Source organism: Dioscorea cayenensis, chromosome 5 (assembly GCF_009730915.1).
Source record: "Dioscorea cayenensis subsp. rotundata cultivar TDr96_F1 chromosome 5, TDr96_F1_v2_PseudoChromosome.rev07_lg8_w22 25.fasta, whole genome shotgun sequence".
Classification (NCBI taxonomy): domain Eukaryota; kingdom Viridiplantae; phylum Streptophyta; class Magnoliopsida; order Dioscoreales; family Dioscoreaceae; genus Dioscorea; species Dioscorea cayenensis.
Window position 1 is genome coordinate 22,217,200 of NC_052475.1, and position 20,323 is coordinate 22,237,522.

The window sequence follows — 20,323 nt, forward strand, 5'->3', positions numbered from 1 at the left end:
AGATGCTCAACCATAAATATTTATTCATCAAGAATCACAGAATTTTACACATTTATGGGCTTTTTCTCACAACACACAAACATAGAATATAAAAAAAAATGAACAAGAGAGCAGAAATCAGAAGATTATAGAGAAAATAAATGATTAGAAGTGCAAGCAAGAACAGTCCCATCAGATTCCTAACCTCAACTTCACACATGGTTTTTTATCTTACATAGGTGGTGGGGTTGATTTTGCATCTTTTTAACTCTTGAAACTCAATCCTGCCCACCTTTTGGTTCCTTCCTTCTTCACCTTCTGTGTGTTGTTAACAAGAAGGTTTTCAAGGGACTTCGCCTTCCGGTTTCTAGCTCGGCCAGCTTCTTTTAAGAGCTCGGCGAGCCTCTTCTTCTCATCATCTACATCTGGATTTGCTGTGCCAAGTTTTTCTTCTCTCACCTTCAACACGTATTCCAAGATTTCGATTGCATCTTCAACCCTGTTATAATGTAAGGTGAATTTATAATGCATGAGAAAAATATAAATCGGCATCTTTGTTTGAAAGTTAAGAAAGATGCCTCAGTGTTATCATCGTCTAAAAATAGACAATTTCATTTGTTTGATAAGGTTAAATGATCCATCAATTGCAAGGAGGTCACAGGAGTGATTGCACTCATAAAGGTATTTAAAATTAGATAAGAGGCTGCATAAAATTAAGCATGATACCAAAAAAATCACAGGTTTAAAAGAATCACACCAGATCAAAGGCGTTTATTTGTTTATCCTAATACTGTATTGAAGATATAATGCACTCAAAATAGTGGCAGTTTTGCTAAACTAGTCACTTTTTTGGTATAGCCAGTGCTCAACATACATGACTATACATTAATAAGGCTAGTTCATCAAAATATCACTCACATAATAAGGACTCAAGTTAAATTGTACAGTTTTATGAGAAAAACCCATCTAGCATCCAAGTTGGCAATTTACTCTTAAAAAAAAAAAACCTATTCATCACAAGGTCACACAATAGAACAAAATGATAAAGGCCTACCCAAAGAATGAGTAATGGATCCCATAAATAGAAGCAAACCTAGCTACATGAAAGGACAAAATATTATTCAGAAATGCTTCAGTTGGGGAGACGTTTTTCACTTTGCTGAAGTTCTAGGATTTAACATAAATTCAGGACCACATGGATCACAGAAGCTTATATCAAGATGCAACCTTGGATTTGCAGCTCTAATATGCAGACATGCTGTATCCCATAAGCTATAGTTTCATAAAATATTTAAAAAATTGGCATAGTTAGCATAAGCAAAGAATACAACTAAGCCGAATTACTGGTATTTAGAGAACTTTACTGAAATCTATGTGAGGATGGTTGACGATGGTGGATGGCATTTTGCTCCAACAAAAAAATGGGGATGTTATGAATTAGCATGATCATGTACTACTTGACTGGGTGTGGGTGTAGTTAAATGACAATTCTAGTTGCAATTAGCATTTCATCTGCAAACCAGGTGAACTGAATGCTAAATCGAGATAACGAGTTTGTAATGTGATGAATTAAATTTGTGTTAGTTGAGACATATCTCTTATTGCACATTCCTAGAGAAAGTTCATTTCATCTAACAATCAAACCCTTCTCATTGCACAAACAGTATTCAAAATCATAAAGTTGACAAAGTATTCCTTCATCCATGGTATATGATATATATCATTTACAGAAAACATTGCAGAAGAAACTTGCAAGTGATTTGAAGTATCCCACTATTGATTATCTGTGGAGAGGTTAAAAAATTTCAAAATAAATATAGTTGCCAACCAAAGTTTAGCCAATATTTAATGGTAGGGATTATGTGAAATCAAAAACAAAGTTTCCCAGAATAAAGTGATCTAGAACCATAACAGGACCCCACCACCTCAGATGCTTTAATAAGTAATGATACTGGTGCAGTTGAGAGTGGTCATGAAATTGAACAAGCATCATTCAGGTAAAGAATTTGAAAGCAAAAAGAAGGGTGCTAGTGCACTTAGGCACATTCTAATGAGAACTTGCAGCAAACTAAAATGTTAAAATATTGAGATGCAGTTTGTAGAATATACCTTCATGATTGAAGAATTTGATAAAGCAGATGTTATGTTGTCATGAACCAAACTACGTTACCAAAAGGTTAGTCTAATAATATATTCAATGATACGAGTAAAAACAGGAAATGGGTGCTAATATTAGCATTTAACTGTGAAATAGTTCAGGAACATGCTATTGAGTCTAAATGGACTCCTAAGAGAAATCAAAGAGATTAAGCAGAGATTCGGAGCCTATTAAGACCCTTCTTTCACCCCAGGGAGGTTGATAGATAAGAATATAAGAATTATTAACCTGAGGTGATCAACTAAGTCCACTGGATTAGGTATTTAGATGACTAGCTGTTATAAGTTTCATCTTAAATCTAAATATTGCATTACACTGTCTCTCCAGCAAAGACTGGCATACACAAGGGCAAGCACAAACAGGGCAGAGCAAGAATTTTTATTCTGATGAAAAGAGTTCACAAGAGGTGCTTACCTGCCCATAGCATCGTAAGTTGCAGCAAGATTGCTGTACACCCCCAGAGTGTCTTGATGGTATGAACCACACTCCTGCTCCAAGATTCCTCGGGCTTCCTCAAAAAGTTCAGCTGCTTCATCAATCTTAAACAGCTGCACACATGCCAACCCCATCTGGTTCAGCAAGACACCAAAAAAAGCCGACTTCCTCTCCCCGCTAGCTCTCAGTTTGGCCACAGAATTTCCAAATGAGCTTCTTGACTCCGCATACCTCCCAACCATGTAATACATGACTCCCATCTGAGCCTCAATCCCAGCCACCATGCTCCACTGCCCTGGTGAGTCTTCCAAAAGCTTCAGAGCCTTCTGCAACAACTTCAAAGCCTCTTCAGGCTCATTCACAGCCTCATAAATAGCGGATATCTCCATCAAACCTCCAGCTATCTCCTCAGCAGTGGTACCAGGGACAGGCTTGGCATAAATCCTAAGGGCATTCTCGCAGTATGACTTGGATTCACGGAGCTTGCCAGTCTTCAAATAGAGATCAGCAAGGCGGACAAAGACAGAAGCAACAGAAGGGTGGGAATCACCACGGGTGGACTTGAATACGGTAAGAGCCTTCTGATACGAAAAGACGGCCTCGTCAAAGCGGCCAAGGGAAAGGTAGGTGTTGCCAATGCTGACATCGATGGCGGCAACCTCTGCCTCCTGGCCATTGGCGATCATAGCCATTGAGGCAAGCACAAGGTGCTCCAGGGCAGCCTCTGAGTCTCCTTTGGCCTCACAGATGAGAGCCATCAGGCGGCGATCGGCAGCCTCTTCAACGGAAGCCGGAGCACTGTGTTCCCGGTGTATCTCGAGTGTTTTCCGGCAGAGCTCCTCCGCCGCGTCAAATTGCATGGCCTGGACATGGGCTTCCGCAAGGTACCTGCCATTTTTCAGAAGCCAAACTTGATCACCAACATGCAAGTTAAAAGAAAAAAAACATTTTTTTTATAAATAAGGAAAAAAAATATATGAAAATTAAAGTAATATAAAAAATACTTATTTTCCGTGAAATATATATATTTTTTAATAATGCAATATATATTTTTTTTTATCCGGACATTTTATTTGTTTCTTGTATATAAAAATCACAAATTTCAGTATTTATCTGGAATAAAATCTCTAATTTCCCAACCCAAGGACAACCTGCCACGTCCTATATGAAATATAAATATAGCTAATATTGAATATTTAAATCAATATCAAAATAATTTTAGATAAAATAAAAAAAATCTAAAAAAAAAACTAGATTTTTCAGTTCATTCCCGCTGTTAACAAATACTGATAAACCAGAAAACGATTAGTGAGTGGTCCCTAAACAAACAAACAAATCAAGTGAATAATTCCCCCGGCAGGACGCACTCCAACAAGCACACTGATTGCATTGCATCTCAACGACTAAAAGAGGACAAGGAGAAGCGCAAGTTAGCCTCCGTAGACTCATTCAAGCGCAGGTTAGCACTCAACAAACTCACTCCACCACTATCTAGACCCCACCATAAACGATGATGGAACAGGATAAGCGAAAAAAAAAGAGCGAAAGAACACCATACCTGCAAGTCTCGGCGACGCGGGGGTCGGCATCTCCGAGAGCCTGGATCTGGATCTCCAGGCCCTTCGTATATGCACCGATGGACTGATCCAGCCTCCCGAGCATCGAGTACGTGTCTCCGAGCTGCATGTGGCCGGAGAACGCCGCGAGGGCGTGGTCCGCACCGCGCGCAGGGTCCGGCACGCCCACAGCCTTCTCCAGCACCGGCACCGCCTCCTCAAACCTCCCCAGGCTACAGTATATAGCGGCTGTGACATGAAAGCTCATCGCCAGTTCCAGTCTCATCCCATCATCATCGCCCGCGCACATCTCCAACGACCTCGATGCTCGGATCGCGAACTCCAGCGCCTTCGCCGGGCTCTCCCCCGACGCGATTGTATCCCTCGCTTGCTTCAATAAGAACGGCCCCAGATCCGGGTTATCCAGAGCCGCCTCCTCCACTCTCGGCATGGGGCGCTTTGGGGAGGGTTTGACTCGGGATGATGACGGCGAGGGGTTTCTCCGCGGCACTGGGGATCTGGCGATCTTGTTGTCAGGGGCATCGGGATCGGGGCGGATCTGGGGATCGGCGCCGTCAGGGAGGGAGATCCGAAGAGGCGGGGCTTCTGGAGGGGTGACAAGGCCCGGCATGGCGGTGGATTCGAGGGGTTCCCTAGCTTTGGCGATGAGCGCAGAGACGAAGAAGAAGAAGAAGAAGAGAAGCGGAGTTATCAATAAGGAAGCGCACAACTCGTCACCATTCGAGCCTTTGTTGCTTAGAAGGTACTTCTCTACTTTCTTCCCTGTTTTGCGTTAAATTACGAATGTGCCATTTCATTTATTTTTATTATTTTTTATTTTTTTTAATTATTATTATTTTACCAAATAAGTGGTTAGACCGCTTAAAAAAAAATAGAAACATACACAAATATCAACAGAATAAGTGAAAGTAGGGTCTATACATATATGAGTGTTGAAACCGGCAGATCGCTTAGCCCTGTTCATCTTCGGCGCAAGAGCGCTCGATCAGTGAGCTATTACGCACTCTTTCAAAAGTGACCACATATGATATAATAACTATTCATATTTTTATAAATGTGCTCTCATCCTAAATTCAAACTGGGCTCTAACGTCCCCGGATATTTTAAATTTTAATATCTTGAAACAATCCGAAATAATAGCGGGATGGTGGGGGCGCTGCCTCTGCGTTGCTGTGTTGTAACTGCAGTGGCGCGAGTTGCACGTGACTTCCAACGCGTCGTTTTATTGCGGTTTTTTTACTTTACGGTTTAAAAAATTAGAAAAATATATTTGTTTAAAAAAGAAGGTTATGTAATTTGACAGGCATTAGATGAGAGGATTAGAGCTGTGGTATATTAAAATAGGAAAAGAAAAGACTGAGATTTGTTCTCTTTATTATCTGCTGGTGATTTATGATTTGTTGATGGATTGCTGCAGTCGGACAAGGCTAGTATTTGATAATTCATATCAACCATAACTTTGTACCTATTATATTATTATTATAAAATAAAATTAGGTTTATAATAGTGTATGAGGTCCAAAATCATGGTCAATAAGATAGAGGGAGGTTGGACGGACCAATGACGCTTGAACTAGTTCTCCATTTTTTCAATCCAATTATTGATGTTAAATTTTATTTTATATCATATATATATATATATATATAATACACACACTACTTTATTTTGTGTTTAAAAAAAAATCTATTTTTTAAAATATTTTTTTTTGTTAATTAAGGCAAAGTCTATAATCAAAATACAAATTTTTCTGCTCATGAGTGTATAAAAACTTACTAATAATTAACGGTTTCGTATCGAGTGTATTTCGAAGAAAACTTAAAATCAAGTCAAAACCCATATAAACAGAAGGCATAAATATATTGAAATATTAATTCCACATATGTACATTTTTTGCTCTTCTTTAAATGAAAGTTGAAGTACTTGTCGCTTATTTGTCAAAAAAAATAAAATAACTTAAAAAGATTGAAAAAAAAATACTTTCCTTTTTCTCCCAGAGACAAAAGATAACCACACATTTTATTGAAAAATCACCAGAATTAATTTATATTGATTTTTTTATATAGCTAATTCATTTAAAAAATAACTAATAACGAATATCCTTTTATTAAAAACAAAAAAAAAAACAAAAAACAAGAAGTTTCATGTATATTTCCCAAGCTCCAGAACAAGTGAATCTCAGCTTGTCAGGCTGAAACCTAAAAAGCAAAGTACTAAAAGACAAGTATTCAACGTATGGTTTGCAGGTAAGTCCTCAACTCTGAATTCTAGCAAGGTTGCTTTATATGATCATAAAAGTTTTGTTATTTATTTAATTTTTTTTCTAAAGATAAAGCACTAATTCATCCTAATTAGACTGCCATTAAACTTGTTGATTTTTGTTACTGAAAATGACTCTCAATGAGTATTGTTTTTTTTCTAAAGATAAAGCATTAATTCATCCTAATCAGACTGGCATGAAAACTAGTTGACTTTGTTACTGAAAATGACTCTTACCAATAAACCATTGCTATGTGTTTGATTAGAGATACATAGGAGCGATTAATTTAATGTTAAACTTAATGTTGAAATACAACTATCATACTATAAATACATGCTATCAAATGCATTATTAAATATTTTGAAATAAAGATCCAAAGTTGCTATTGATTCTGGACAAAAAAATCATTATAGTGAGTGAAATGGGTGACCTGACAATATATATCCATATATTATAGTGGAGAGAGACATAGAGGCGTGACGTAGAAGAGAAGTACCCTTTGAACTGAACCAGATTGGATTGGACCAGGAAATGGTTCACAGGCTTGATGATCAACCAGGAAAGACCTTTATTCAGCCTTTTGTTTTAAAGCTCCTCACACGTCAAAAAGGGAAAATGTGGTTATTCGTCACAGTTATCAAATTTAATTTGATGCATTTTATTTGTTATATGTGCAAAAATTAAGACAAGATGCATGTTTATAAAAAAATATTTAACTAAAAGTTTTTTTAGTTAGTGACATTAATTTACGGGAAATTAATGCATAAGTTCAAAACTGAGCTGGATGTAGTGGTAACAAAAATAGATTTGTAATAGAATTCTTGTGCCGATTGAGTAAGGGTTGTTTATGGACGAAACCTCAATGCTGCTGGCATGTTTGCTGCAATTGAGTATATGCATCTTTTAATATATATATATATATATATTAATATCAATTTGGTTCACCATACAATTTTATATGCAAAGCTTTTTTAATTCAATTATTTTATTATAGGACTTATTTTTAGAGCACAGTTAATGTGCTAGCCTTGCAATTTCATTTATTACATGACGCTAAGTATATTTTTAAATTATAAGTTAGTTGTTAACATGTTCTTAATTTTTTTAAGAAGCAATTGATAAACCAATATGGTATATAAAGTACATATATCATACATGAACGTCAAATATACAAGACATGTAGAGAAAAAGTTGAATAAATATACAAAAGATAATAAACTTCCCAATAAAATGAGAGGAGAGGTGAGAAAGTAAAATAAAATTTGCAAAAAATAATCAAAAATGCTCTCTCAAATTCACAATCATTGAAAAAGAGTTTCCACCAGCATCAAAGAATGTAAAGAAAATCATAACTATATTTGATGGTTGCCATAAAATTTTTTAATTATTTTTTTTTAATTTTAAATCACAGATGACAAAAACAGAAACCAATGAAGTGTGCTTTGTATGACTTCTTAACACATGATGTTGATGGTGACTCCTCTTACGGTTTTACTTTATTTTATTATTATTTTTATTTTTTTGAGAATTAGAGTTTAGTTATGAAATCAGAAAGGAAATTTAAATGATCATTTGCCTTGTTTAATTAAAAAAAAATTTCTCTCTATTCTTTTTAATTTGATAATCAAATTAATCCCTTGACACCAAATTAAATGATTAAAAAAAAACTAATTAATGACCAATTAATCATGTAGTTTAATCAAACAATAATCTTCTAAACAACACGTACCGCTAAAAAGTCAAAATAAGAACCAATATTGAATGTATCCGTACAATAACAGGTGATTTCTCTTGAGTTACAAACAAGGCCTTGGCCAATACAAATTTTTATTTTATTTATTTTTATTTTTAAAAAACATGGACCAACGAAGCTGGTTAGGTGGGTACCTAGGTCGCTTACTGATCTGTGGGGCGCATGGATGAAAAACATCAAAAACCCACTTATTATCCTCTGGGATTTGATTGTGCAATCAATCACTTGGAATATTTAGCTTAAAAGAAATGCATGCATCTTCAAATCTACTTGTTGTACAACTGTTTTCATTATTGCTAAAATTGAACATATGCCTCTTCTCTGGTTATTTGCAGCCCCTGATCCGAAGAAGGCAAAATTGGAGAAGCCTTTGGCGAAGGTCAAGCGTAGCCTTGAGATTCTCTCCTCTGCGGACCCGACTCCGAGCGTTCCCCCTAAGGGCCTACCGAACACTGGCGCAGTTTAGCTTTTGTTAGTCGGGGTTTTCCCTAGAGGGCTCCTCCTCTAGGGCTTTCTGTTGGTCTGTCTTTTGTTTTTTTGATCACCCCTGGTGGTTCTTTGTATCTTTGTGTCTCCTCTTCTCTCTCTACTTTGTGCGGGTAATGTGTTTGTGTTTCTCTTGTGCTTCTGGTTTGTACTTCTGTTTTCTTTTAATGCATGTGGTTTATCCATTTTTTCAAAAAAAAAAAAATGGTTAGGAAATCTTGACTCTCCATCCACTAATGAAAGGAATGAAATATTAACTTTGAATTATTAACAATAACCAAAATATTATTTTCATAGTTATTATCATATATCCACTTTATTAAAAAAAATTATTGTCATATGAAAAATGAAATAATAACATTGATTCCCTCATTGGCATTAAGTTTATATTACTTTTTATAATATTTTATTCTTTTAAGAGTTTGATTCTGTTTCATTTCAAAGTGATTTCTTCATATTTTTAATAATAATAATAATAATAATAATAATAATAATTGTTATTATTATTAAAATCTTTCACCTTCATCTTTAAATATACCATGAGAATTTACTTATATAGAAACTTGTTTTTGTACATGCAGAAAAAACTCAATTCAATAATCCACAAATCTTGATATTTTACAATATATTTACAATATATATATATGAATAATATATCTATAAAATTAATATGGATTGAAGCATATTGTAGTTTAACAGACCTTTTCTATGGGGATAAATCTTTTTTTTTTTTCTTTTGATCATGTCTTTGCTAATATAAAGGAACTTGGAGATTTATAAGCTCTATTAAGGATTAAGGTAATTAATTACACAATAATAAAGGTTTTCACCAAAATAAAAGCTTTGATATGTGTTTGTGTATATATATATATATATATAAAAAGAACATTGAGGCATGCATGATGGATAAGATATCCAACTGATCATCTTAATTATTTATCATCCTTTTAAAAAAAAAATAGAAAAGTTCACCTCACCAACATTAAATTTAGCTGATTTTCATCAAAAATTAAATTCGGACGAAAACTTATGATTAAAGTTAATACAAATGTTGAAGATGAGAACAAGTATACATAATAATGAAAAGAAAGGTGAACTTAATTTGATATGAACCTTTTATTTATATGGAGGTTGTTATTAGAAGTCTATCACAATAAAATTTAGTGTTATTTAATTATTAATTATATAGGAGTTTGAAATGGGACCATATATATATATATATATATGAAGTAGTAAATCAGTTGTTCCTGCCAGCCATTCCTGGCCTTGCTCTTCTTGGGTCATGCTTTGAGTTTGGTCCTCCATACTCATAGTCCATTATCATGTCCATCAACACCTTTCTCCCATGCATCTGTAATTTTAAAAAATATTAATAATTTATTTATTATGATGAATCTTGATATTATATTTCAAGAGTTAGACTGAAATTTAAAGTTAAGAAGATAACACCCAAAAATAAATAAATAAATAAATAAAGGACTAATTAAGACGTTATATTCAGCCTAGCATATATTTAATCAGTTAATATACACATCATGCATTATTGAAGTTGTAAATTGGTTCACTTTTTCTTATATATATATATATATATATCAATGACTAGAGTTTTGAGATGAATTAAAAACATAATTTTATGATAAATAGATTGATTTTTTTCATAATTGAGAGTCATATGTTACTTTGATGATATGACGGTAAAGGTTATTGTTCTCCATTGTTCTACCTTCAAAATGGGTTGTCCAAAATTTTAAAATTAAAATAAATATAATAATTTTTGAAAAAAATTGATTAGGATTTAAAAAAGAGTTTTAAAGATGTATTTATATGCTAGATTTCAAAAAAAAAAAAATGCAAGGTTGTATTTCTGGAAGAATGAAAAAATAATTCTATATTATATTTGATATTATGAAAGTGTTTTTTAAATAAGAAAAAAAACACAAAAAGTAAAAAGATCAACTATTAGCCAAAAAAATGCATAGTTTAGTGGTATTAGGCCACTATGAAAATCTTGATATGAGATTTAAGAGTCCTGAGTTCGTTCAAATTTTATTAGATACAATGATGATCACAAATTTTATTTGTTGATTTGAGCTATAGTTTTTAAGATGTATTTATACGTTAGAGTTTTTATTATTTGAATTTATAAAGCTATAAAAAATTGCAAGGTTGCATTTTGTGGAAAGATAAAGGAATAATTCTACATCATATCTTAAGTTATAAAATGGTTTTTTTTAATAAAAAATAAATAAAAAGTAAAAAAATCAACTGCTAGCCAAAGAGTTTATAGTCTAGTGGTATTAGTTTATTGTGAAAATCTTAGTAAAAGAATTTAAGAGGCTTGAGTTTAAATCTGCTAGATGCAATGATAGTAACGAATCCCTGATTATGGGTTTGGACTTACAGTCCAAACCTCATGTCATTAAGTGAAGCTACACAGATTAGATAATCAATTCTCGATCCGTACACACACCTCTCACTATCTTGAGATCGGGCATTTGTATTAAAAAAAAAATCAACCAGTAGGATTTAGGCTATATTATAACGAAACCTTACTAAAATAATAAATTAACATTACCTTGATAACTTTGTTCTCCATCTTTAACAGAGAAATAATTTCCTCTTTATTCTCAACAATCCCTGCTTCAATATCAAAACAACACCTTCCAATTACTTAAACACAATAGATCATAAGCAAAACAAACAAACAAATAAATAAATAAAAATCAATTTCACCATAAGATGTTTGTGATGAGAAAGAGACAAACAAGTAAAGGATGAGAATGAACATGATAATGAGCCTTGACATTTTTGGAGAAACTCGCTCTTTGAACTTTGGTGAAGCCTGTGGTTACACAAGCTCCTTTTTATGCTTTTAAGTGATGGCTGGTAGAAAGCCAGTGAAAAACGTTACACCATTAATTTTGGACAATGGCATTGCATGATCCACCAACATCCAAGTCAACTTCACTAAAGCCATCAGTGCTGTTTATTTTCCTCATTTCTTATTATTTTCCCTTTTTCTCCACTGAGACTAGCAATTTAGTCTTCAAGCTAAATTATTTTTATAAAAACTGTGGGCTAGCCCATTAATAATTACTCATGGTTGTGATTAAGAGGTTTCGAGTTTGAGCCTATCATATTACAATTCACTTTTCTGGGCCCCTGTGAGAGTTTTGTATTAGGAACACCTCTCGTTCTCCACTCTATGGTTGTATGGCGAGAGATGTATTCCTGGAGGTCAGTCAAACTATCGTAAGTAATACATCTCCATACTCATTTGTCTTTTACTTTGTCGTGTATCGATTTTATCAATATATATATATATAAACTAATTTTATCAAATATATTTTTCTTAAAAAGAGAAAAAGAAAAAGAAAAACTTTGCAATGATGTTTATAGTAGTCTAAGGGAAAGTGTATATATATATATATAATATAATATTTTTGTTAGTTAAGGATGCGATCTAGTAATTTAAGTTGGTTAATGTAGTCTTGTTGGTTGAAATAATTAAAATGATTTTTTATCAATTTAGTCAATAAACATAAATATATGTCACTATAGTTTTTAAACTAAAAGAAATATGAAAAAATAATCTTTAAATTAATAGCAAAATCAGTAATTTTTGCCTTTTTTTTTCCTGTACAATTTTCAGTTTATGGATTAAGCTGATATTTTTGAGTTTATGAATAGAAATACTTAGAGTTTGATTCAAGGATCTATACTTAAATTTAATATGCATTAGATTTACCGTAAAGGGAAAAGTTTTTTAAGTTAATTTAGTTCATATTTAAGGTATATAAAAGTTAATAAAAAATAGGTAGTGGGCTACTACCAAAAGATGCTTATGCTTAAACTGTTTTCAATCCCCTCAATAGGTTTCCCTAGGTCTCCAAAAGTCACACAAATAAATTAGGTCAAATATGTCAGTATGTAAAGTTGGAAAAAAAAATATTCCTAATTTGATGGTAGGAAAAAAGATGTGAAAACATAATAAAGTTAAGAAACATTAGTGGAGGAAATTGTTAAATTTTTTTCATGAATTGAATATTTTTCACTTTTATACGTAGTAAATATCAATAGCGGTTACGTGAGTTACTGTTTATTAGAAATATTAGATGATAATCTAACAATTATTATTTATACATGAACTGAATTAATTACTATTGTTTATTGTATATAATTAAAGATTTAAATATTATTTAATATTATACATAAAATGAGTGGCAATTCGATATATCTAATGACACTATAAAACATTTGTAGAGTACGTGCCCTCGCGCGCATACGTGCGTGGGTATCGCTGTATCGCTGTTTGAACACATGAGAAACAATGGGTGCCCTCGCGCGCATACGTGCGTGGGTATCGCGGTATCGCTGTTTGAACACATGGGAAACAATGGGTGCCGTTGGCCACCCACCACCACCATGACCACCAATGTAATCTTTAGCAGTATCAACGCCTAGATATGCTCGCTTCCCATCTTTATCATCACCAAATGTAACAAACCCTAATTTAGTTGACCATATGTTCATATATATTATACATAAAACTCGGCTTTATGGAAGTTCAAAATTCAATAGTAGGTGTGGAACACCACCATCTTTACATCAAGACTATATAATATGTATTATAGCCTAGAAATATATATTAATTTTATTTTAAGCCTGTTTAGCATGTAATTAAATACAATTTCTTGAAATTAATTTAAATTAATTTAACAAAACTAAGTATTGAAACCACACCAAAATAATTCCACACAAACAATTGCATAAAAAGAAGAAAAAAAAATAAGTCCAATAATTCATCATTTTTTTTAAATTTTTTTAATTTTTTATTTTTTGCTTACTTTATAGAGTACGATTGAGTACAAGAGGATCTTGCTTCACTATCTGGAAATCAAGGAAAAAGAGGAATACAATGAACCACCACAACTTTCCTAATTTAACTTCCAATAAAATTGATAGTAAATTGGGCTCCACATTTGACCCAATTGCACCACTTTGAGATAACAACAAACTTAAAGATCTAGATACTCCAACTTGTGCCACATTGACAAAAGAATATCACTTAGAGAGGCCAGTAATAATCAAGACAAAAATAAAAATAAAGGCTAAAGCAAATAACTACAGATTGAAAACTTTTATAATGAAACTTACAACAATCTCACATCAAATAGGAGATATTTTAAAAATACAAAAAAATGTGTTATGTTGTATGAGCATGTATGTTTAAACTCAGTAGTTATATATGTGATCAGTGTACATGTGTGCAGTCATATTCAAGCATTGTAGCATTGCCTCACCCTGTTTGCTGAATTTAAATACTGAAATACCGCCATTGTTCACATCAATTGCGCGAAACCTGAACCATGAAAATTATTTATGTAATGAATGACAATGAGGATATAATAATAGAAACCGATAAAGCTCGTAAACAAATGAGACATCAAGCATGGGATCCAAAGACAATAATGTTGTAGTATGGTACCTCGACTACACAGTGAGAAAAACAATACCTCTCCGGGGTAAGACCAAGAGCTGTGCATATGAGTGCCCGCAAAATAGATTTGTGGGTGACAACCAAAAAGTTCTCTCCCTGATTAAGAAAATGGATATAAGGTGCACCAGCGAAGCATGTCGGAAATGAGGATCATGCTGAGAAAAGTTTGTAAATCACTCACCGGAGTCAACAATATTTCTTTCCAAGCTTCCCTTGCTGTTCCCCAAAGCTTCCGAATAGGATAAATTCCGGCAACATGGAAATTAGCTGGATCTTCTCTCCATGAAGTATATAACTCAGGGTATTGCTTTTTAGCATCCGCTGTGTCAAAAATTTGAATGAGCATGTACATGATTAAACCATAGAAACAAAGCACAAGAAGAAAAGCGGAAAGGCAGGAAGCACACCATTTGTCATGCCCTCTAAAAAGAACAGGTGAGCCTCTTTCAATGAGTCCAGGAAAATAAGTGGTTCTTGCTTCCCTTGCCATAAGATCTCTGCAGTTGACTGTTTAACACTAACTGTTTTAGAATGAATGGTTCATAAATTAAACGTCTAACGGGGGTGATATAAGACCTAAAGTTTAAACCTTTGCACGCGAGATAGGACTGGAAAAGCATGCATCAAAGGTCATGTTCACCAAGGAGTTCCGGCACCTTTCAGCTTGCTTAATTCCAGTCTCTGTCAATACGGACAAGTTTGAACTCCCCTGAGTATCAACAACAATGAGATTAGCTATTTTATATGAATATAAATCAAAATATAAGGTTCATCCATACAACAAACATACTGCCTTAGCTTTTGAGCCATCTTAGCTGAACACATATATCCAAACAGTTAGAGAACATAGTTAACCGTAGTAACATCTTTTCAAATCTCTTACCTTATGGCAATACCTAAAAGCCTTGCAGCTAACCTTATAGCATATTAGTTCTATGTTATAATTCTACTGTCTACCAATTTCAAGACAATTCAAAGCTGTCACAGAAAGCATGTTCTGAAAAGCTTGGTTCAAATTTGACATCTGAAAAGCACACCAGAACTATGTCCTATGTAGGTAAAACTACATAGAGATAAAGGTTATAATCCTAGTTCTGGGACATGTGTTATAGTATCCATAAATGCCTGTGTTATGGTATCCAAAATTCAGCAGTGTTAACACCAGAAGAATGGTTATTATAGCAAAATAGCTGTAGTTACCAATATCCACACTTTTTCACTTCAAGTGGGGGCATTAAAGTCTTGTCGGTTTCAGGGTATAGGAAACTAATTCTTTAAATACTTTTTAACGACTGTCCCTAATTTAAGACATTCTAGTTTCTAAAAATTTCAAGTTTTTAAGCCAAATTTTTACAGCAAAAAATCTGCAAAAATTTCTAAAAATGATTTATGACAAAAGTTCCACAAAATGCAAAGAGCAGCAAGAGCAATTTAACTTGGTTCAAAATTTATACAGATAAATTGAATTTTATCTGGCAAACTTAAAAAATTTAACCAACAAAGAAGGAAAGAATATAAGCTCAATTCACTAGAGTAAAGCAAATTTTTAAAGCACTCTTCGGAGTAAATTTCCTTACCATAGAAAGTAAATCAGTTAAACTTAACAAAGCAGGCCATACTCAATGGAGTTAGTTACAGATGACAATGCAAATATAAATAAATAACCCATGTCATAGGCACTTCTTAGGGTGATGGCCATTTTAACAAGACTTGAGTGACAAATATAACTGTGTAAATGGCAGAGAAGAAAAAACTTGTGCTTATCTATAAGAACCAAAAAAAGAAATATTCAAAGTTGTAAAGGAATCAAAAATTATAAGCAATGCCATGGGTTTGTAGGAGAGTGCTTGAGCATAAATTAAGACAACAAAAAAATCCTTTTAGGTTTTTGTTTCCATTATAACTTGCCACCAGACTTAACTTCTTTATGTGCTAATGTTCATTAGGGGAAAAGAGAAAAATACAATGTGTATTTGTGTTCACAAAGAAAGGAAGAACAAACCTGAACTCGACTTTGTTCATTCCAAGCGCTTAGGCCATGTCTAATCAAAGTTACCCTTTTCGAAGAAGGCATGAGCTCATTAGTAAGAGATGTGGTTGCACCTTCAAATCCATAAGCACCACCGGTAGTGAGAGCATTATTGGAAACTTGGTCTTCTGTGGGTGTCTGGTTTATAACAACTCCAGCTTGACATTGGTGACTATCAAGTTTGCCTGCACAAATACTACACAAAATGTAAAACAAGGATCAATGGAGCATCCTCATTACATAAAAGTTTTTATGATCTTGAACTTTAAGAAAAGCTAACAATGAAGCAGATCCAGAATTACTAATACATAAGAAAATTACTTAGTAATGCAACTCTTATGCATACATACTGAGGAAACTAAAATCAGTAGAAGAGAGTATACATTTAATCAACACCGTTTCTTTCTATTACAATTGTGTTATGCATTTGACATAATGCTCCTTCGATGGTTACACAAAGGGCATTTAATGGTATCGTGATACCCACCCAAATAGTCCAGTAGTTTGATAGTTACAATTAAGCATAACAAAAAATTACTCAGGAGAAGTCTTAGCATTAGTAAGGAATGAAATTCATAAATTTGCATAAATTATTGAAAGAACAGAAATTATTCAACTGAGATAGCAACAAAAGTCAAAATGAAGACAACTACTAGATATTTTATTGAAAAGATACAGCTATCTAATGATTTTGCCACACACAAGGTGATATAAGTTGATGCTATGTCTACATACAAGAAAATATTCATGATGAGACCAAAAAAATGTGCCAAGCTCCTTTCTTGAAATCTCAAGGGAAGATAAAATGAGAGTTCAAAAACCAAAACCATAAACCAGGACAGCAGAAGACACATTCTAGCTCCACAACAATATGATCAATATACAATACAACATTTTGCTTTCAGAACTTAAATTCCTTATACAAGAGTAAAAGGCTTCACCTAAAATTCTTGAAAAATGATAGGACAATATAGACACAAAAGACATGCCTAAAGTTACATGCTTGCCATATATCGTTCATAAAGCAGGCGTCCAAGTAAATTCAAGCCATTTAAAAATGGCACCTTGAAAGCTAAGAAGGAAATCCTATCAAACAAAACAGAGGAAGCGAATAGATAATAAACAAACACCAATCGTCAATCCATTCACAATAATCAGAACATAGAAACCAAAAAAATCCAACCCGCCATAAATGCATCTTGGATTCAATAACCAAGAAAAAAAGCATGGTTTTTAGCGTTTCAAACTGAATATAAAAAAACACACAAAATCCGGAGGAAAAGAGCGAGAATGAGAGAAACAGAGAGGGATTACCGGAGTTTTGCTTGGCTTCGGGGACGAAAAAGGAGAATCCGAAGGACGGCGAGCGAAGGGATGGGCAACGGTGAGGAGAGAGGAAGCCCGGCGAGGCGCGGAGGGAAGGAGCAAGCAAAGCCATTCATTTTTGTAGCCATTGGTGGACACCGAACTGTAAAACAGTGTTACATTTGCTCTTCATCACGTGATTCCCACGTGCTTCTTTTTTTTAATTAAGTATTTCATATTTTGTTACTTTGTTTATGAAAATAATAATAATAATAATAATAATAATAATAATAATAATAAGTGGAAATTGCCAAAAAAACCCTACAACTTTTGCTAAATTGCCAAACAAACCCCCATAGTTTGAATACCCAAAAACCCCTTCCTTTTCAACTCCACGATTTTTGAAACCCCAAAGTACGATATGACGATTAAACGGAGTGTATTTAAAATTTTATGGATGAAAATGCCCTCTGACGGAAGTCGTGGGTCGCACTCCATTTCGCGGTGTGAGAGGAAGTGGGTGGGTTTTTTTCTTAGCATTACAAATTGCTTGTCTTCTCAACTCGCGACTCGACTCAACTCGCGTCTCCAGTCTCTTCTCTTCCCACCCAGCACTCTTCCCTTTCCATCGGCGTCTCGAAGAAGAAGTCCGTGCAAGTATTCGGCATTTAGTCACTTTGCGGTCTAAGGTATTCATTATGGTTTTTGTTAACTATTACATTACGAAGAGACATTTTTCGATTTTGGTTTGTGATTTTGTTTTTTTGTTGGAAGACATTGAAGCTTTCAGAGGGATTAATCTCGGGGTTTTGTTAGTCTGCAGGAGATGTCTCGGGTAGGGTTTTTGTTTTTGTTTTACATTTTACATGCTGTATCACGATCAAAAATGGTTTTCCGATTGTTGTGCTTTGTGTAATGTTTATAATCTACGTTTACTCCTTTTCGATTGATATGGTTGCGAGTTGTAAAAATGAGGGTCTCCGTTTAAATAATGAGCTTTACCGTTTAAGTTAGTTCGTCTCCGTTTAATTATTTGTATCTCACGTTTTAATAGTATACGTCATCGCTTAAAAAAATGATATCGGTGTTTAAGAGCCGAGTGTTTACCGCTTAACAAATTACATTTCCGCTTAACAATGTCTTTCGTTATTGTCGCGAGGCTTGTGATTATGGCGGTCGATCTAGTTAATGGGCGATGCTACTTGACACCTGTAGTGGAGACCGTGGGTCGAATTGAAAGTTCACATGATCCCTCGACACCGGGAAATCATCCAAAGGACACCGTTCACGAGATTTCATCGAGTTGGAAGTCGTATACCAAGAGCGGGCCCTTCTTGACTCTCATTGCGAGATACGATAACCGCACTCAATAAATTCGGGATCGGGAAAGCATGCTCGACTTTCGAGCCCTCGAAGATGTGGCATCGTTCTTGGCTGCGTTGCGATGGGGGAGGCGATCGTGTTTCGAAGAAGAAAACACGGTCGACTTTCGAAGAGGTATTTATCGAAGACGATCGAGAGACAGCGAGACTCCATCGGGAGCACTCTTCGACGAACTCGTTGGACGAGGGGGAAGAGGAGAATTTTGCCAAACTATCGATGGTGTACTCTCACAGGTACAATCCTCTTCCCAAATACCTCTTGCTCGGTTCCTAACTGGATCGTTGATTATGTCGATGATCTACCTGGAATGGGGCGCTACGCATGGGCGCAAGCGACGCACTGAGTGGCTTATGGAGGACATACCACAAGCCGCTACCCGAGTGCAATCTAGATGCTGCGGGGAAGAAGACCAACACCGGGTATGTTAAGGGTCTGACGGTGAGCGCTTAACATCCGGTTTTACTGAGTGACGGAACCGGAAAGAAAGTCCGTTCTGCGAGATCCCAAGGATGCTCGTACTACGGTGAAAAATACTTACCGGAAGCAAGCGACGATAGAGACGAGTTTGTCATCTCTCGAAGGAAAAGAGGTAATAATTCAAAAATATTTTGTTTACTGTAGACGTTAACGTTTAACCATATCATTTACCGTTTAACTTTATTCATCTATCGTTTAACATTATAACTTACCGTTTAACTTTGTTCAACTACCGCTTTAAACTTTTTAGTTTAATGTTTAATTTGTTTGTTTCTCTGTTTAACACAATAGGTTATAACGTTTAAATATACTGAGTTACATGTGTAAATATAGTTTTAATTGTTTAAACTAAATAATTTCGCTAAGATTGTTTGCTTTTACACATGCTAGTTTCTGAAATCGGTTCCGGCGAATCTTCGATGAAGAAGTATTTGTTCGAGCCAACCGTCGGTCGGATGCTATTGCTCGGGAACCGCTTGCTCAAAGGCGAAGATGAGAGGCAACCTCTTCCTTGCGCTACCTGGGACGCCGCTTCTCCCGCTTCCAGGCAAAACGCATTCGTCGAGGGCCGAGAAGCCCTTCCCCACCCCGCCCGACCGTGGCTTCCCCGACCGTGTCGGCCCACCCCGAACGTGGCGGCTCCCTGCGGCACTAGGGCGAGGATGTCACCGCAACTCTCATGCAGGCTTGCCCGATTTTTGATGACCGAGTTCCCTCGACTGTCGCTCGGGTGGAGGCATTGGAAGGCGGTCACGATCACAATCGATCGCGCCTTCCCTTCAAACAAATGAAGCACTCGGGACGGATACGCCGTCGGAGTTCGACGACGAGGACATCATCGGGGTGGCCCTTCAAAGACGGCCTCATTCAAGAAGCTTGCAAAAAGAGGAAAAAAATAATGCCTCCGTCTCCACCCGCTGCGGTCGACGATGAAATAATAGCGGCACCATCGGCAGCGAGCACCATCGGCGGCTGATGTTGTTA

At 35.2% G+C, this 20,323-nt stretch overlaps 3 protein-coding genes across 4 annotated transcripts; all 3 read right to left on the reverse strand.

Moving 5' to 3' along the window:
• Positions 1-3: 3 nt before the first annotated feature.
• On the reverse strand, positions 4-5,164 carry LOC120260958 (protein KINESIN LIGHT CHAIN-RELATED 1). The gene is made up of 4 exons (XM_039268561.1): positions 5,071-5,164; positions 4,131-4,911; positions 2,552-3,460; positions 4-478 (listed from the first exon to the last, which is right to left on the reverse strand). Exons 1-4 carry the CDS (start codon positions 5,111-5,113, stop codon positions 244-246), a joined length of 1,968 nt encoding a protein of 655 aa, XP_039124495.1. The 5' UTR covers positions 5,114-5,164; the 3' UTR covers positions 4-243.
• Positions 5,165-9,569: 4,405 nt separating this feature from the next.
• Positions 9,570-11,519, reverse strand: LOC120262507. Of its 2 annotated transcripts, none has more exons than XM_039270643.1 (3): positions 11,379-11,519; positions 11,221-11,282; positions 9,570-9,996 (listed from the first exon to the last, which is right to left on the reverse strand). In XM_039270643.1, the coding sequence occupies exons 1-3, from the start codon at positions 11,449-11,451 to the stop codon at positions 9,883-9,885; spliced, it is 249 nt and encodes an 82-aa protein (XP_039126577.1). In that variant the 5' UTR covers positions 11,452-11,519; the 3' UTR covers positions 9,570-9,882. The 2 variants fall into 2 exon arrangements, with proteins under 2 accessions (XP_039126577.1, XP_039126575.1); XM_039270641.1 differs by having other exon boundaries at positions 11,221-11,285; positions 11,379-11,477.
• Positions 11,520-13,581: 2,062 nt separating this feature from the next.
• Positions 13,582-17,615, reverse strand: LOC120260730 (probable 2-carboxy-D-arabinitol-1-phosphatase). The gene is made up of 7 exons (XM_039268288.1): positions 17,489-17,615; positions 16,148-16,359; positions 14,735-14,854; positions 14,553-14,652; positions 14,327-14,466; positions 14,162-14,241; positions 13,582-14,007 (listed from the first exon to the last, which is right to left on the reverse strand). Exons 1-7 carry the CDS (start codon positions 17,610-17,612, stop codon positions 13,881-13,883), a joined length of 903 nt encoding a protein of 300 aa, XP_039124222.1. The 5' UTR covers positions 17,613-17,615; the 3' UTR covers positions 13,582-13,880.
• Positions 17,616-20,323: the final 2,708 nt, after the last annotated feature.

Excerpts from the sequence above, each read along its gene's own strand:
- LOC120260730 (XM_039268288.1), bottom strand. The coding sequence starts at position 17,612 with ATGGCTTTGCTTGCTCCTTCCCTCCGCGCCTCGCCGGGCTTCCTCTCT. Across the intron at positions 14,653-14,734 it reads GTCCTATCTCGCGTGCAAAG|TCAACTGCAGAGATCTTATG; the intron begins GTTTAAACTTTA and ends AGTGTTAAACAG. Across the intron at positions 14,008-14,161 it reads CTTGGTCTTACCCCGGAGAG|GTTTCGCGCAATTGATGTGA; the intron begins GTATTGTTTTTC and ends TTCATGGTTCAG.
- LOC120262507 (XM_039270641.1), bottom strand. The coding sequence starts at position 11,451 with ATGTCAAGGCTCATTATCATGTTCATTCTCATCCTTTACTTGTTTGTC. Across the intron at positions 11,286-11,378 it reads CTCATCACAAACATCTTATG|CAGGGATTGTTGAGAATAAA; the intron begins GTGAAATTGATT and ends TTGATATTGAAG. Across the intron at positions 9,997-11,220 it reads TGGAGAACAAAGTTATCAAG|ATGCATGGGAGAAAGGTGTT; the intron begins GTAATGTTAATT and ends TTAAAATTACAG.
- LOC120260958 (XM_039268561.1), bottom strand. The coding sequence starts at position 5,113 with ATGAACAGGGCTAAGCGATCTGCCGGTTTCAACACTCATATAT. Across the intron at positions 4,912-5,070 it reads CGGTTTCAACACTCATATAT|GGAAGAAAGTAGAGAAGTAC; the intron begins GTATAGACCCTA and ends AACGCAAAACAG. Across the intron at positions 479-2,551 it reads ACTTACGATGCTATGGGCAG|GGTTGAAGATGCAATCGAAA; the intron begins GTAAGCACCTCT and ends ACATTATAACAG.